This window comes from Myodes glareolus, chromosome 4 (assembly GCF_982192425.1).
Source record: "Myodes glareolus chromosome 4, mMyoGla1.1, whole genome shotgun sequence".
NCBI lineage: Eukaryota > Metazoa > Chordata > Mammalia > Rodentia > Cricetidae > Myodes > Myodes glareolus.
The window spans coordinates 12,130,956-12,148,200 of record NC_142029.1 but is presented as its reverse complement, the minus strand read 5'-3'; the positions used below and the strand labels follow the sequence as shown (position 1 = coordinate 12,148,200).

The window sequence follows — 17,245 nt, the reverse complement described above, 5'->3', positions numbered from 1 at the left end:
ATGGAAAATGGGTCATCTCCCAGTTAGAACCCTGTAAGGTTCATTTGAGTCGTTTTCTGGGCCCCAGGACTGCCTGTCTGGTGAAGCGGCAAAACATATTGGTGCTGGTGACTATTAGCGTGAACAAGACGCAGAATAAGTGACAGATGTCAAAGGGCCACAAGTCATCAGTGGCAAAGAAGGGAAGGACAGCCCACACCTACCTGTGCAGGTGCAGGTTGCTGTACAAATCCCTGGGGAGAGGGTGGGGCCTGCAGGACCTGCTGGGAGATGGGAGGGCCAGAGTCCGAGAAGCCCGCTGTGGATAGCTGCTGGCCAGCAGAAGTGATGACGTAGCTTGGTGGCTGAGCTGGTTGTGGCATGAGGGAGGCCGGGTAGACTGGGCCCGAGGGAGGTTCCGGGGTGTCTCCGGAGGACTGCCGGCTCATGCTCAGCTGGCTGAACTGCGCGGCCACCTCTTCTCTCTGTGACAGGGAAAGACGTGAAGAGCTTGTGAGGGAAGGTGAACCTGGTTACCAGTAAGGCGAACTGAGGCAGACACACACTCACACTTGAGAGCAGAGCAAGAAGAAGGAGGGATACACTGGGAAAAACAGAAATAAAAGAATTTTCCAGTCAGACATAACAAGAACGCAAGAAATCAAGCTTTCTCAGCTGGAGAGTCTGGAGGTGGAAAGCAATTTGACCCAAATCTTGTTCCCTCAATAGAAGGAAATTATTTCTTTATCATTGAGGGGTCGTGCTCCAGAGAGGAGGCCCTGAAGCAAGGGTGTGTGTCTGGCTGTCACAGAACGTGGTTCCCTGGATCTAATCTAGGGCTACGGTCCGTGTGCTGCTTCCACAAGGACCCACTTCTAGTCAGGGAAAAGTATAAGGAAAGAGGGAGCTGGATTCCCAGGGGAGCAGCAGCAGGAGCTTACGGTAGTAATGGTTGTGCCCTGACTCAGAGTTTTAGGTACTTCTGACAACTTTACAGCAAGATCATATCACCTGTTTATTCATGATATCAGACTCTAATAACAATGGGTGTGCTTAGCCAGTCAACTTTGTGTGTGTGTCCATGTTCATGTGTGCGTATGTGGGCATGGGTGCACATGGGCACATAAGCATGAGAAGTCAGAGGTTGATAGGGGAGTTCAGCCAATCACATTCTGTCCGTGGGGCGTGTCGCCCTAAGGCAAAAATTTACCTATAAACCTGGCAGGTGTGCCTCCCCGCCCTCTCTCCCTTGGCTCCTGCGATCCGGATGGACCGTTGGGACTCTGGTGTAAGTTTTACTTCTGTTTATTAAAGCTGTATCTTTTGTATTCAGCTAGTCTGGCTGATCTGTAATTACCGATCGACCTCGCCCCTTCAAGAGGTCAATATTGGGTGTCTTTGTCTGGCATTCCTCCAGCTTATGATTTGAGACAGGCTCTCTCACTGAACCTAGAGCTCACCAGTTTGGCTAGACTGGCTGGCTAGGAAGCCCGGAGTGTCTTCCTACTTCTGTCTTCACTGCACTGAGTCTACGGTACTCACTACATGCTCACCTTGTTGTGTGTGTCCTGAGGATTTGAACTCAGTTCCTAAAGCTTAGCCAGGATTTTACTGACCAGATGATGTCCCCAGCCATCTAGTCAGTATGCCTTAAGAGGGGTATCCAAATGCAGAAGCATTTAACTTAGGGAAAACAGGCAAAAAAAAAAAAAAAAAAAAAAAGAAAAAGAAAAAGAAAAATAGAAAAAAAGCAAGTTTCTTGGAGGGATGGATGTATCAGTCAGGCATAGAAATTTTCACATATACAACAACTTCATAGTCACCACAGGCCATGCATTGAGCATCATCTTTAGCTGAGCAGGAAAATTGTAGAGCTCATGAAAATGCTGTGTGTGAGCATGTGTGTGTGTCATGTGTGCATACATGCATGTGTGAGTGTGCGTGTGTGTTCATGCATGTGTGAGTGTGTGTGCATGCGTGTGCTATGCATATGATACTTTACCAGGGGGAAGTGTTGCGTTGGCGACACAGGCAGGAGATGCTGGGTGGGAAAAGAGACCGCTGGATATTGCACGGACTGGGAAGACGGCTGCAGGCCCTGGACAGACTGGAAGGAAGAAAACACTGATCAGGTAACAGGAGAGTGTCGGGGGCTGCAATCCCATTCCTTGGGTAGTACACTGCTGTCCTTATAGGTTCCGTAAGATCACTCAGTGCAGAGAGGAAAACTGACCACAGGCAAGCCTAAGGCTGTGTTTGCCAGAGCCAGAAATTCAAGAAAACATGTTCTTACAAAGTCAGCAATGGGCTCTAGATGTTGGTTAGAATACCTACAGATATTGCTCAAGAACTAAGAAGTAGAAAGATAAAAAGGAGGCTTCACCCAGGGAGCATGCTTGGGACACCGAGTTCCATTGTGCCTTCCTAGGGAAGGCAATGTCTCGGCACCCTTCTCAGGTGCCCAGAGATGAGCATTCAGGTCACTTGGGACTTGGCTGATTTCTGTTCCTCCCATTGAGGAAGAGCTAGAGATTGCGTCTACAAACATGAGCATTTAACCCGGGGGGTGGGGATGAATTAACTCAAAGCCCCAGAAGGGATTACAAATTGTACCTGTTGCTTCACATCAAACAGCACTTAGACCTAAAAAACTGCCTTCATTTTCCCTCGTACCTACTCTCACTCCGCAGACACTTGCACTGGGTATGAGCTCATAATACTATGTCAAGCAGTGATTATACTCCGGAAGATTTTCCCTCAGAGCCTAATGGTAGGGAGATGACACAAGACACCCTGTCTCCTAGATGATTCGCTGACCTGAAGCCTGTGCAGCCCTCACCTTCCAGCCCTTCTGCTCCCTCCTTCCGGCCAGCTCCTCACCTGAGTGACCAATGGCCCTGCCATCTGGGGCTGTGATGGTTGGACCTGCTGCTGGGGCTGAGGGGATGGCTGTTGCTGTGGGGACTGCTGGGGCTGCCCACCAACAGCGCCACGCAGTGTCTGCTGACTTCCAGGAGGATTGTATATTGCAGGAGTTCCATCCGGGTTCACAAAGGGCTGACCTGAAATGAAGCCATACAGAGCCTTGGCTCAGATGAGTGTCTCACCATTTTCCTTACAGAAAAAAAAACAAAAAAAAAAAAACAAAAAAACCTTTCTTATAGATCTCTGAAAATACCCAAAAGTAAAAGCGCAAGCAACAGGAATTCAAGATGTGGACCCTGCTCCAAGGACAATGTGTTACTGCCTGTGACCCAAACTAGTTTAAACTGGATGCCCGGGTGAGCATGTGGTAATTTAAGAAGCAGCAAATAAATCCACCTCATTCAGGGAGACTTGCCAAGGTAAGGGCAACTGTGGGCAGTGGAGCCCAGTAGAGAGGGCTGTGCAGGAGCTATCTTCACTCAGCCCTCTCTGAGACAGGGTTTCTCTATAGCATTGGAACTAGCTCTATAGACCAGGCTGGCCTAGAACTCACAGAGATCTACCTGCTTCTGTGTCCTGAGTGCTGGGACTAAAGGTGTGCACCACCACTGCCTGGCTTCAAATAAGAATTATTATGGTTCCACAAATGCATACTCTAAACAAGGGAATGGAATGAATCCATCTCACACTTCTCCAAGCATATGACTTAGGGTTCTTTATCCATTGACTTACTTAGTAAGTGAACAAATTTCCTCATCTCATAGCATTTTCTTTTACATGCTTAGTTTTTGTAGTAAGGAAGGGACCACTTGTTGGTTCCCAACCACTTAGCCCCAAAATAATCACACAGAAACTGTATTAATTAAATCATTGCTTGGCCTATTAGCTCTAGCTTCTTATGGCTAGCTATTACATATTAATTTAACCCATTTCTATTAATCTGAGTATCGCCATGAAGTCATAGCCTACCAGCAAAGTTTCAACATGTCTGTCTCTGGTGGAGACTCCATGGCTTCTCTCTAACTCCTTCTTTTTTCCAGCATTCAGTTTAGTTTTCCCCGCCTAGCTCTGTTCCCCTATAGCTCTGCTATAGGCGTAAAGCAGTTCCTTTATTAACCAATAATATTCACAGCATGCAGAGGGGAATCCCACATCAAGTTTTGACCGATTTCCCCATCTCTCTTATCTCCATCCCCATCATACACTTCTATTCCCCTTCGTCTCCCTTCTAGCTACAAATTACATGTATTCTATTACCCTACCCACCACCTCCCTCTCTACAACTCTCATTTCTCACGTCTCATGGGCCCTTTTCAGTTGCCAGACTTCTACCCACAGTTACTCCCACATAGATACACATATAACAGCTGGAAGCCAGGTCCACATGAGAGAGAATATGCAGTTTTTATCCTTCCGATCCTGGGCTACTTTATTAATATGATTTTTCCTGTTCCATTCATTTTCCTATAGATTTTATAATTTTGTTTCTCTTTGTAATGTTTTATATTTCTAAAGTGTTGTGGATCCTACTTTGGGGATACCACGTTATCACTGTGACCAAACTATCTTAAGCTGGATCCACACTCACAGGACCCCATCTTTCAATGGAACACACACACACACACACACACACACACACACACCACATAACACACATATATACACATCACACATACACACACCACACATCACACACACATACGGATCACACACCACAGACACGCACACCACACATATACATAATAAAAGCTTTTATAATGATAATAAGTCTCCAGGTGATTATTTGTGGGCTAAAGGCTCAAAGATAGTCTGACAAGAAAGCTTAACACATGAGTTCTTACTATTATCATTCAATTTAAGCTACATTTTACGTTAAGAATCCTTTTTTCTTAAAAACTAAGTTTTTTCTAGATTCTAGAATTGTAATCTGTTGTTCCCCAAAGTCAGCAATTTGGAAAAGGCTTTAAAAAATCCTTCAGTTTAAGAAGATTTCTATCAAACTTTGGAGTGTTCGAGTTTTCTGTAATCCCAATGCTGAGGAGGTGGAGACAGGAGGATCCCTGGAGTTCCCTGGGCAGTAGACCAATCAGGTGAGCCTCAGGCAATGAATGACTTTGTTTCATAAACAAAATGAATAGCCACTGAGAAAATCTGCCTGCAGTTTATTTATGGGGGAAACACACACACATTCATCCACACACATGGGCCTACACCTGCACAAACACGTGTACTTGTATGAACACTCACCCACAAATATGCATCCATGAACACACACGCTCTCTCACACACACGTGAATGGATCCCTGTTTTTAATTATGACCTAGCTTTCAGCCACCATGTCTGAGACATAATGAAAGTCTACCTCTAATTCTGGTTAGAATAGAACCCCGAATGCTCAGATGTACTTTGTGATAAACTCTACAATCTAAGCTTGAAATGTGATTAGCGCACTGTGTCCAAAGAAGGAGATGACTCAAAAGAACTGCCTACAAGAGTCTAATGCTCCCTGAGACAGAGATGGGTGGGTCTGGAAAGGGCAGGGGGAGGAAAAGGCCAGTTTGATGCTCACCCTGGAAAGGTATAGCGCCCAGGGAAAGTCACCATGGTTGCCAGAGAAGAGAACAAAAGCAACTTCCCAAGACACCTGGGCCCGGCAGCTGTTGGCTTTCAAGTCAGGCCACCGGACCTCCTCTGTGTCCGATGAATCCAGCCAATCCAGACACAAAATCACACTGGTACGAGCAATTAGTTTGAGTGACAGCTGAGGCGATTGAAGGGAAAGAAAAACCCGGCTGGACCTGAGCTTCTTCCATCTGATAGAAGCGACTGTGGCAGACGCTTCAGGAGCAGGCTCAGTGGGCCACAGCATGCACATCGGGCACCAGCGGGTTCGGGGGGTGGGATGCTTGATGTCAGAGGAAAGCCAGAGTGCCCTTAGTTCAAAGCAGGGGAAGAGAAAGGGACTGGGTACAAAATACACATTCCTTTCAAACACATAATGTTAGCTGAATGAGTTTTCCACAGTCCACATCAACTTATCTGCTATTATTTCAATAATAGGTAATACTGGGTAATTACAGAAGGCAGAACACTTTGTTATTATTGCAGGAAAGCAAAACATTTTCTTTTTTTTTAAAAAAAAAGACAGACTTAAAATAACTGACTGTAGGGAAGTGAGATGGTTCAACAGGTAAAGGTTCTCGCCACCAAACCTGATGATCTGCGTTCCTTCCCAGCGATCCCCCACAGTCGAAGAGAGCTGACTCTATAGCTCTCCCCCTGTCTTCTGCCCTCCATAGGCACAGTGTGGCACGTTTGCATCCCCCAGGGAGTGTTATAAAGTAAAACATAACTACAAATTCATCCTCCTTATAAAGAGTTTCTAAATATCTTAGTAATAAGGAAACAAACACAAGGAAAGTCACATAAGAAACAACACTGTCCCAAGCTCTTGAAACCAAAGCATGTCTGCTCTCTACTTGATAGAATGGTAATGGGGTGGCTTTTGCTTTCCTGCTATGTAGACGGCCATGTGTCCAAATGTTGACAAATCATGTAGGCAAAGATTAGCTCAGCCCTTGAAGGACATCTTGACGGACAGTGTACCGACATTTCAAGGCACATTTGAGAACAACAAAGTGGAAACACTTTGGATAAAGAGAGTCTGGGAATCCTGATGAAATTCTAGGACCGTAGAAGCCAGGGGGAGCATCTGAAAGATGCATACCGAGAGGTTCTCCAGAGTGAGAATCCCCTTCCCCAAATATTGCACTTTTGCCCAGTTGTGGATTTGCACAAGATGAAGAGAGCGGCATGACAATACAGCAGACAGGGCATCAGCGAGGTCGAGATCGTGAGTGATGACTGCCTGCTGGCCTTGCTAGAAACTTCTGCTGAAACTACCCAAAGGAGGAGGGAACCCAGGACAGCTGAAGGAAGATCATGGCAAAGAGTGCGGTCAAGACAAAATTCAAATCTGTTGAAGAGGGTTCAGTAGGTAAGCGTGTGTGTCAAGCAAGCATGAGGACCTGAGTTCGAAACCCTAGTACCCATGTGAAAAGCTGAGGTGATTGCACGCTTGCTTTTGGCATCAGTGCTGTGGGAGGCAGAGAGGAGGGTATTGCAGCAGCTTGCTGGCCGCTAGTCTAACGCCAGATTCAAAGAGAGACTGTCTCAAGAGAACAAAATGGAAAGTGATAGACACCTAGCATCCTCCCTGGCTTCTGTCCACTCGTGAGTACATATGTAACACATTTATACACTCCCCCCCACCACATACCACTTATATTCCCAGGTACACATGGAATTCCTTCAGAGCTGTGGCTGTCTGGAGCGGGGACAAAGGAACATACAGACGGGTTCTCAGTATGTCCCATGCCTAGGACATGGCGGGAGTTAAGCCTACTGTACAAGCAAAGGATGTTCTACTCTTTGTTTTATGCAGTAGACACATGACTGGGACACACATGCTCATGTACCACACATCTATCAGCAAGTCAGGCAATAGCTTGGAGGAGTCAGTTCTATTGCATCCCAAACTCAGATGGTCAGGCTTGGCAGAAGGCACCTTTACTTACTGACCCAATCTTGCAAGCTCAGTCAATTCTAATTTCATACATGGAGCACATCCTCAAATATGTGTCTTTGGGTAGGAAACAGCTGTGCTATCTAGATAAACACATGTGATACCTAGTGGGTATTATTTCACCAGTAACCATTCAGTACTTGTACCTAGAAGTCTGTCACTCTAGGGAATCAAAAATTAATTAATTGAAATGAGCTAACAAGGGAACTTGCCCAAGGCCCTGGGAAACAAGGTAATAAGGTACCACTGGTGCTTAACAAGGAAGCATTTGTGTCGTGTGCCTGCAAAGATATGAAGAGTGATTCTCACCTATGGTGACGGCGGTAAAGGATGGGCCCGCAGCCAAGAAGATAGAAATTACAGTAGAGGTCATTTAAGAATCACATGGTATGTGTAACTCCTGTACTTACACGCACACATACACATACCACTGGTAGATGTGCAGTATATATTATATGCTTTAAACATATAACTGTATTTCCTTTTTAAGATCAAATTTTTATTAGTTTTTGTGTGTGCACGTGCGTGTGTGTGCGTGTATATGTGTGTGTGTGTGCATGTGTGTCCACAGAAGTCATAGATGTCAGATCCCATGGAGGAGGATATACAGATGTTTGTGAGCAACCTGACCTGGGGGGCCTGGGAACCAAACTTGGGTTATCTTCAAGAGCACTCTGTGCTCCTAACCACTGAGCCATCTCTCCATCCCTGCATATAGACTTTTTAATCAATGGAACTAAAGGTACTCTAGAAAGAAGAGATATAATTTTTTTCACGTGTATGTGGTTTGTGCATATTCATGTTTGCATGTATGTGGGCATAGGTGTGTATGTGTGTGCACACTCATGTATGTGTAAAAACAAGATCAAGACCCACATGCGTTTGTGGAAGTCAAGGTTGATGTTAGGAGTATCCCTTAATCGCTTGCCCCTTATTTGAGACCAGACCTCCCAAGTGAACCCAAAGCTCTATAATGTGGCTAGTCTTGCTAGCTGGTGTGTTTCAGGCATCTTCTGTTTCCACCTTCCCAACTCTGAAGCTGCAGGCAAGCTTCCACACCCACCAGGCATTTACAGGCACTCTGGGGATCCCCAGTCCTGCACACCTAGTGTTTTAAGCACTGAGCCATCTACCTAGCCAGGAAATGGGATTTCTCCCCTTCCATCACTCAGCTATACTATAAAATACAATAACCATGGTCTTTTCCTGTCTTTTCAATGCCTAGTGTCTGTCAGAGCAGAATAATGCCTGTAGAGAAGCCATTCAGCAGCGCCTTCCCTCTCGTTGAGAGCCATTTTCAAAAAGAGGCATTTTGATAACAGTCTTAAGTGATTCCAGCCAATGAATGAGAATCAGGACTTGGCACCAGCAGAATTCTATTTCTTTGCTTAATGAATGAGATCGCATATGATAGTAAATACACACACATGCAAAGCCACGCTATCATTGCTAATAATACTCTCCAAAGCATACCATTGTGCCTTTTTAAAGACACTCTGGAATTCTGCTTCAAACAAATCACACACAAAAAAGAATGTTCTGTCGCTGCTCCTTTCTGCAAGCCCTCTCCCCAACCAACAGCAAAAGCTATCACACCAACAATCAGATCGTCCTTCAGTCAGGACCCAGAGTACTGTATATGATACTGGTGTCCTTTAATTTCCTTTATGAAGCCTACAATAATCCCAACAAAACTGGAGCCATTCAGAAATGCTCTTCAGAAGTTCCCGGTCGGAGCCTTTCAAGTGCTTTTCCATAGAGGGCTTATGCTTTCTGTCCTCTCAGATGTACGGCACTGTCAGAAGGTCCCCATCAAATTCCGTGCTCTGAGGAGGAGCCATCTGCTTCACGAGGACACGCAGTTACCCCAGGAGCTATTTTACCACAGCTCTCGTGTGCACCGAGGATCCTCATTACCAGCACCGCTCTCCGTGTGAGCTGGCCCCGCGAGATAGATCACTCTTGTGCTATGTTTGCCTGTTGCATTTTCAAGCTTAGATTACTGAAGCAATCTACATACCAGAGCTAAACTTCATACTCCTTTCCAGAGAATTCCATTATTCCCCTTAACAAATGAAAAGCTCTTAGTATTAAGGGTGTCAGCTCTCTCTATGGCTCTCAGAATGTGCTAGACCCTGAGCTCTATGTGGTGGGGGGACTTTTGTCTGCTTCTTAGAAAAGCTGGGTCGCTTCAGCCAGCAGAGTTCTCCTCCCTCCTGAGATCCTAAAGAGTATTGACAAAGAGGTCTTGGAGGGGGCCTAGGCAGGCTTCCTTAAGGACTCAGTTTACCTAACATGGAAGTTATCTGCCCCCCTAGGGAAACTGGCTATTCATCATGGAATGAGCCATGATTATGGAAAGACAGGTTCCTAGCCCTACAATAAGTAGCCTGGGCTCCACGAGGAGCTATTTAGTAGCTTGTCATTATTCTCATTGCTCATGTGAGTTCCTCTAAATCTTCAGGAGCTGGGGAAAGTTCTGTAATCTTCTATAATCGAGATGGATCCATGGGATGCCTTGCATGCCTGGATGTCTTTGAGCGAAAACTGTACCAGACATAAGACTGAGCATTAGTTGTGAGAAACCCGAGTTTGGGTTGGCATAGCCCAGCTCAGGACACTGTTGACTCTGATCTTAGGTCCTCAGAATGGGAGAGAACTCTCCATAGTCAGGGAAGAAGGGATCAAGAAATGGGAAAGCTGCCTCAGCTGCTGCCCGGTATTCTCTTCATCTCCTTTCTCCTCTTCTTTCTCTTCCTCCTCCTCCTCTCTCATTTCAGGGCTGGGAATTAAACCCAAGACCTCAGGCAAGTGATCTGCCATGCAGCTCCAGCCCGAACCTTTGAGAAGGGGTCACTCGGCTTGGGAAGCCTCTGATCTCTATGAATCTTGATGCGTCTACACACACAGCTGTCGCCCAGATCTCCCCCAAAGTCACCACAAGGTAGTCTCCACACTCTGCCCCCAGTTAATAATTTTTCAGGAAACTTGGTAGCAAATTTCAATTATGAAACCGAAGAACAAGCTTTAATAGCATGTGTTCCCAGCAGAACAGGGGAGGACTGACCTGTGTGTGGATTAAGAAGGATGCTTCCAGGTGGGATACCAGTTGCAGTTTCAAGTGGAAGCAGGATGTAGCTGGTACTGCTGGGAGGGACCTGGCCCCCCATCCCATTCTCCGAATAGGGCATACAACCAGGAGAACCAGCTGCCACGCTGGAGGTCAGGGCCGTGCTCTGCAGAGGCGGGTGGTTGCGGGACAACGACCCCGAGGAGCCTGCGCTGCTGGAAGACTCAGAACCTGGCAGAAAGACAGGAAACAACAGAACAGTTTGTACCCGAAGAAGTAGGGAGACAGTAGCCAGACATTAAAAGGCTGATTCCTTCATAAGGGGGCATGGGGAGTTTGAGATGGTGCTGAAGGATGGGGCTAGCCAGTATTCATCCCACATTTTGAATTTTGAGCTTGTATTTATGGGCATCTTTGCTTCCTACTTCTCAGTTATGACAATTTTTACTAAGGGGTGGGGCATTAGAAACAAATATACCTTCAACTTTTGTGAGTACACTCTAGGAGATAACCTAGTATATGGGAGTCAAGCTATGCCTGCAAATTCTCATCTCTTGAGGATTTAATGCTATGTGAAATACTTCTCTTAGTGAGATTGATAGACTGATAAGAAAGAGGAACAGGGTGAAGGATAAAGAGATGTCAACTTGCGGGATCCTAGGACATGTTACTTCATGCATGTTTCTGAAGCTCTATTCCTCAAGTCCCTATACAGCTAAATTTGAAGGAGACAGATAGAAACTTATTTATCCCCTATATAAGTAGATAGCCGGACCGTTTCTGCTGTGAACACAGCAACACACGAGTGGGGGTTATTTTTATAATGCCGGAGACCAAATCCAGAAGAACTGTAGCTCTGAACTTAACCTGCAGCCACACAGGTAAAAATAAATAAAAATAGTAGTAAATATAAAATAAAAATTTATTTTTAAAAACAAAATTGCATTTGCTACAGGGAAAGGGATGTCTTGGCAGAGCAGGTATAGGACTGAGAGTTGAGGACAAAGAGCTACATCTGGATTCTGGTATTTTTCCAACCCTCTGCCTGGGAGCAACCTTGAACATTATGGAAATATTAGTTTCCATGAAGGACTTTATCTTCAGATTGTGAGTTCAAATAAACCATTGCTTTGTTAACTTGCTCCTTGTCAAGTATCTGTTCATAGGCTTGAGAAAATAAACTGGTAAAGAATTAGACAGAAATCCAGTGATTGTTAGATGTGCTTTAGGGTTAGCTTTAGTGTATGTTTGGGCCAGTTTGTAAGTCTTGGCCGTCTGGAACAGGTACAACAGTAATCTGCACAGCTGCACCACTGAAATCCTTGTCTGAAAAGGGACATTCACCAGAATGCTACAAGCACAGGGTGAGCCGTGTTCAAAGGTTTAAATCATATGGAAATTACTAATGAAGACCTGAGAGTTTTAGGTTCCAAGAGTTTTAAACTGTTTCTGGGGCTTAATGGAAGGCAGGGCAAATATTTAAACCCTGTCTTTGTGTGACAAGTGCCACGCTTGCGCTGTGAGTACTCTAATGTCTACAGAAACCTGGTGCTGGAGATCAGAATGGGTCCCAGACTTGTTAGATATGATTTCCAGAGCCTGAAAACCATGTAGGAGCATCTGAGTCCAGCTTGACTCCCCTCACAATCCAAGTTCTAAGTCTGCAGGCCAGAGATCAAATTCACCCCTGTCGCTCAAGTGACATCCAGGTAGTGATGGGCCCTGACCAAGCTTAGCCAAATTCTAGAAGATGGTAGATACAAAGTTATTCCCAGAGCGGTGCATAGTGGCTTTCAGGAAGCAGAAGAGGCAAAAGATACCAGGATAGCTGGAAGAGAGGCTCAGTCTACCTCCAGAGAGATTTCAGAAGAAGAAAAGGGAAAATTACACAGCAAAGCAAAATGCAGAACTAGAAAGTATGAGACAGAAGGGGGAAACGTAGGAGGAAGGAGCCTCAGCTCCAGTCTGCACTAACATGCCTTAGCTCTCTAGGAAGCGCCTGTACTTCAACCTCAGGGTTCTCTCCTGTAAACCTCCAGACTGAAGAGGAGCAAGAGGGGAAAGAGGGCAGAGTTTTCTATGCTTGACCAAGTTTTGAACAGACTACTTTTTATCTTCATGTTTTCAGAGCGTTCCTGTGCCTTTAAGATAGAAATCCCAGTTTCTTCCTACTTTACACCCCAGGCTGCCTTTCTTAGATGTGGGAGCCATTTTCACAAAACAATCATACAAGAAGAAAGCGAGGGTTAGATCGGCAGGAACTGACAGTTGGAATTTTACACTACAAAAAACAGGAAACATTTGTGTGCTTTGAGATATTAGACTGACTTGAAGTTAGTATGCTTAAAAACCCGAAGTAGAAGAAAATGGAAGGGAAAAAGAAGAAAAAACATAGGGAGAAGACAGAGGACAATGCAGAAGGAGGAAGAAGAAGAGATGGAGGAGGAGAATAAAGAAAGGAGAATCAGAGGGGAAGAGAAGGAGAAAAAAGGAAGAAGAAGAAAGAGGATTAAGAAAAAAGAGGAGAAGGAGAAAATAGAAGACAGGGAACGAAGAGCTCTTGCTGCTCAATAAAGACAGACAGACAGACAGACAGACAGACACACACACACACACACACACACACACACACACACAAACATTTCACCCATGACCAACTGGTCAAACAATAGCATTATACTATAAAATGTAAATTTTTGTTTTAGTTCCACTAGGTTATTTTGTCCACTATAACAGCTTTATTGACATATATTTTATGTACCATAAAAATTCATCTTTTATAGTGTGGAATCAAATATATTTTATTCTATCTTTGAAGTAGTACAAACACCACTACTATCCCATTTTAGACATTCTCATTGCCCCAAAGGAAATCAATAAGTTTTAGTAGTCACTAGTCAATCCCAAATCTTTATCCTAACTTTACATACATAATGCCTGATCTAAAGCCCTCCCCCCTTATAGGCTGTCTGTTTGGATATTTTTCATAAATACGACTTTAAAATACGTGTAGACATATTCCTTGATGTAGTTAGAACAAGGCTCAAGACTCATACAGACTGTATTATGCATCAAAACGTCATTCCTTTTCTTCTTTCAGTTCTATTAAGGTCAGTGTGAAAGCCAAAACTCTATGGTAGATATATGTACGGACGGCATATACCTTGAGATTGGTTCTGATACACCGTGAAATGATTAGATGTTAATAATATTAAAAAAAAAAGAAAGATGGTGTTCTCACTCTTTAGCTGCAGTACATAGAGAAGTCAAACTGAAACTGAACTGGGGGTCCCTTCCTGCTGGCCAGCTTTTCATACTGTTGGAAGGTGCTATATAGGATGCTGACAGAGAAAAGTTACGGCTCTTCATCCTGTGTACGATACTACCAACATACCTGGCAAGATTTACCAACTGGTGCAATGGTGGTCTGATTCCTATGAGGTAACCATTGTTTCTTGGTACTACAGACATGGTCAAAGCTGATAACTGGCTCTAGTGGGTAGTCTACTAGTGCCATCTTACTAAATGGACATGGTATTGCGCCCTCTAATTATTTGTGTTTTTACTCATAGATTAGTACTGCTTCTCAAGATCTGTTGTATATCTGCATGAAATTGCAAAGCAGTGAATAAATAAATGATAGTGTACTAACTAATAGTGTTCTGTACCCAAAACTTCAAATAAAGGGATAAATGGTGGTAGAACATTATCTCTATTAGTACAAATTAATAATCACGTCTCAGGGATGGGCTCATCACAGTGAGCAACTCCTCTCTATCACATGACTCAGCACTTTCTTCCTCTCATGCCAAGCTACACGAGTCTTGTTTCTTAGTTAATAATTCTAGAAAATATTTCTAGATTCAGGGAGTCAGGGCTCAGCAGAGTGATCTAAGACTTTCAAAATTATTAGGAAGAAGAAAATACCCAGGTTGTTCCTTGGGGTAACCAAAAGAAAGAAGAGGAAGTGGTGGAAAGATAAGGTATTTTGCATTTGAATTAGAAAATTAAGAGTAGGGCATTAAAATTAATATTAGAACATCAAAAGCAGTTCTTGGATGTTGGCATGGAGTCAGACAGCAGCAAAAGTGAATTACATCTAGAAAATAAAGTCATGAAGCTTAAATCATAAAAGTGGAAAGAAGTCTGATGTCTGTGGAGAGGTCATTTCATAGTATAGACAGGTGCATCAACTGTTCCCTGGAACCTTGCTGGGAAGACATATTGCCAGGCTCCACTGGGCGCCTATTGACTTAGAAACCTTGGAGGAGGCACAATCTATGGCATAACCAGTCGTTCTGTCTCTGACTGTGCTGAAGTTGAGAACATCGCTCTGGAGCTCAACAGTGGGGGAGACGGACACATCCAGGAGGACGTGTGTGTTTAAGCTCAATTTAAACTGTCGACCCCAGGGAACAAGACTGCGGCACAAAGCCATCACAAGAATGTCCCCAGGGCCAGTGGGACAGCACCCTCAACCTCCTTAGACCTGTGTTGGGCTTCTGGCAAAGGGCTCCAGCTTCCAGTGACCCCATGTTTGCACTCAGTAACATGCTTGGTGCTGATGAGGGACAAGGTCTCCAGCATGAAGAAAGTCTCACTGACACCTAGATAGATCAGGAACCTGCGCAAGAAGAGTAACTTCAACGTCCCATCTTTGGAGGGCACATTTGGTTTCGGAAAGACCTTGGAAGCTCGCAGCTCATTTACAACCATGAGGAAATAAATCAGAAACCTGTTCTGAGGCTGATGACAGCAAAACTGTCAGGTTTACTTCATAAAACCATCCTGGGAAGTTTTAAGATTGTTTTGACATCCTCTCTTGATCTCCTTATAGAAAAAAAAAAAGCCTTTTCCCTTTCCATGCCTGCACCTTGACACACTTTTGAAGGCAGACACTTAAACTAAAAGAAAAAAAAAAAACATGTCTGAAGCGCTTATAATCACTAATGGTTCTCCAAAGAGCGTGGTGTTTTAACATTCTTGAAGTGTCTTAAATGCTTCCGAAGAGCTGTGCTTTGGAAGTGACAGGGTTTGGTTTGTGGAAAATGGTGATTAATTTTAAAATGGTAAGAGCTCTTTTGGGGTGCTGGAATGTTGAAGTGCACCATTTAAGGTACTTGCTTTCTACATCTTAAGAACAAAAACTATTTAACCTTTCTGAGTTTACAGAAGTTCAAGAGCACTGCAGTGGTCTGTGTGGATTTCAGATGCCGTGATAGTGGGGATAGGAGAGCAATTAATTAGAGTCGGAATCAAGAGCTTCACAGCCAGTGAGCAGAGCTCTCGGGAAGAGGGCACCCACCCACCTGCGCTCTCCAAGGAACACGGCGATATGTATACAGCAACATCTCTGAATAAATGCTATTAATTTGCCTTCTGTGTAGGAAAACATGAGATAATTTCTTAGGAGGAATTTGTCAACAACGTAATTGCGCTAAACTGTCAGCACAGGGGACCCAGACTTTGTGCGCACTCTTTTTCTTCTGCTCAGTCTGATCGTGGAAAAGCAGTCATTACAGGGCAGCGGCGTCTAAGCTTCAACTGGACTTCTCCATCCACTCCTGTACCCCAGGCCTGACACCCAGGGCCTTTGGGAATCACAGTTCAAATCCCGGGGACAGTTCAAGTGCTGTGCCCATCCCAACCCCCGAGCCCGCAAACCCATGTGCCCCCCCCCACCCCACACGACCTATTTTTCTGAGTGTAAGAGTCAGATATCAGTGTCTGTTCTTCCTGGGGCACCGCCCACCATTCTCTGGACACATGGCACCTCTGCGTCCTGGAGCTAAGTAGGCTAGGCTGCCTGGCTACTGAGCCCCAGGGACCCACCTGTTTCTTTCTTCCCAAGGCTGAGATTACCAGCACATGCCACCAGCCCACTTCTTACTGGGTCTGGGGATCGAATTCCAGTTCTTGTGCTTGCAAAGCATGCAATTCACAGATCAAGCCAAACCTCCCAGCCGAGAGTCTGCTCTTCGGGAGTGGAACAGCACGTGGTTGTAATCATTCCAAAGCTGTCCTTCAGGGGAATTTTCTAAGTCACTCACCACCACTTCCTAAGCACTTTGTACATCCCTTAAGTTGTCTATCTTAAAATATCACTATTCCCCCAGTGGAAGAATAAGGCAGAAATCATAAGGAAAAAAATACCTTCACTTCTCAATGAAGTTTGGAAACACTAAACATTCCAGAGATTGGCCTTCCCCATCTGCAAATCAGGGATCCAATATTCCATGGCCATAATCAATGTAAATGAGCACCGATTGGGCCCGTGGCACTAGCAACATGCCAGCTACACAAATTACTTCGCATGTATTGAAGCTTTGTGTCTTCCTAATAACCATTAAATGTAGGGATGCTATCATTTATACACCTCAGAGGAGGAAATAGGTACATATGGTTTAAATAATAACAGGTCCAGGAACAGAGGGACTATTACTGAGTCTATTACTATTATAATGACCTCACATGGCAGCTGCATTGAGTGTGTCATAGCATTGCATTTAAAAGCAGGATTTTTGTTATAGTTTTTATCTGTATTTGCCAAGGTGATATCACCGTTAAAAACTGATGTCATTTAAACTCTAAGTAAGTAAATGGGGTTCAAAGAATGTACTATGAAAACTTACATTTTACCAGTAAAGAAACTAATGAGGAAGATGCTTCATGGAGTCCTTCAAGTT

The 17,245-nt window shown here is 44.5% G+C and overlaps 1 protein-coding gene across 15 annotated transcripts in view; it reads right to left on the bottom strand.

Annotated features, from left to right (window-relative positions):
* Arpp21 (cAMP regulated phosphoprotein 21) overlaps positions 1-17,245 on the bottom strand; it is a 168,117-nt gene that overhangs the window by 60,140 nt on the left and 90,732 nt on the right. For all 15 annotated transcript variants that reach the window (XM_048423573.3, XM_048423571.3, XM_048423572.3 and 12 more), the window contains 4 exons: positions 10,557-10,790; positions 2,860-3,041; positions 1,982-2,086; positions 204-464 (listed from right to left, as the gene is read on the bottom strand). In XM_048423573.3, coding sequence (XP_048279530.2) covers positions 204-464; positions 1,982-2,086; positions 2,860-3,041; positions 10,557-10,790 — 782 coding nt within the window. The remainder of the gene's footprint in view (positions 1-203; positions 465-1,981; positions 2,087-2,859; positions 3,042-10,556; positions 10,791-17,245) is intronic.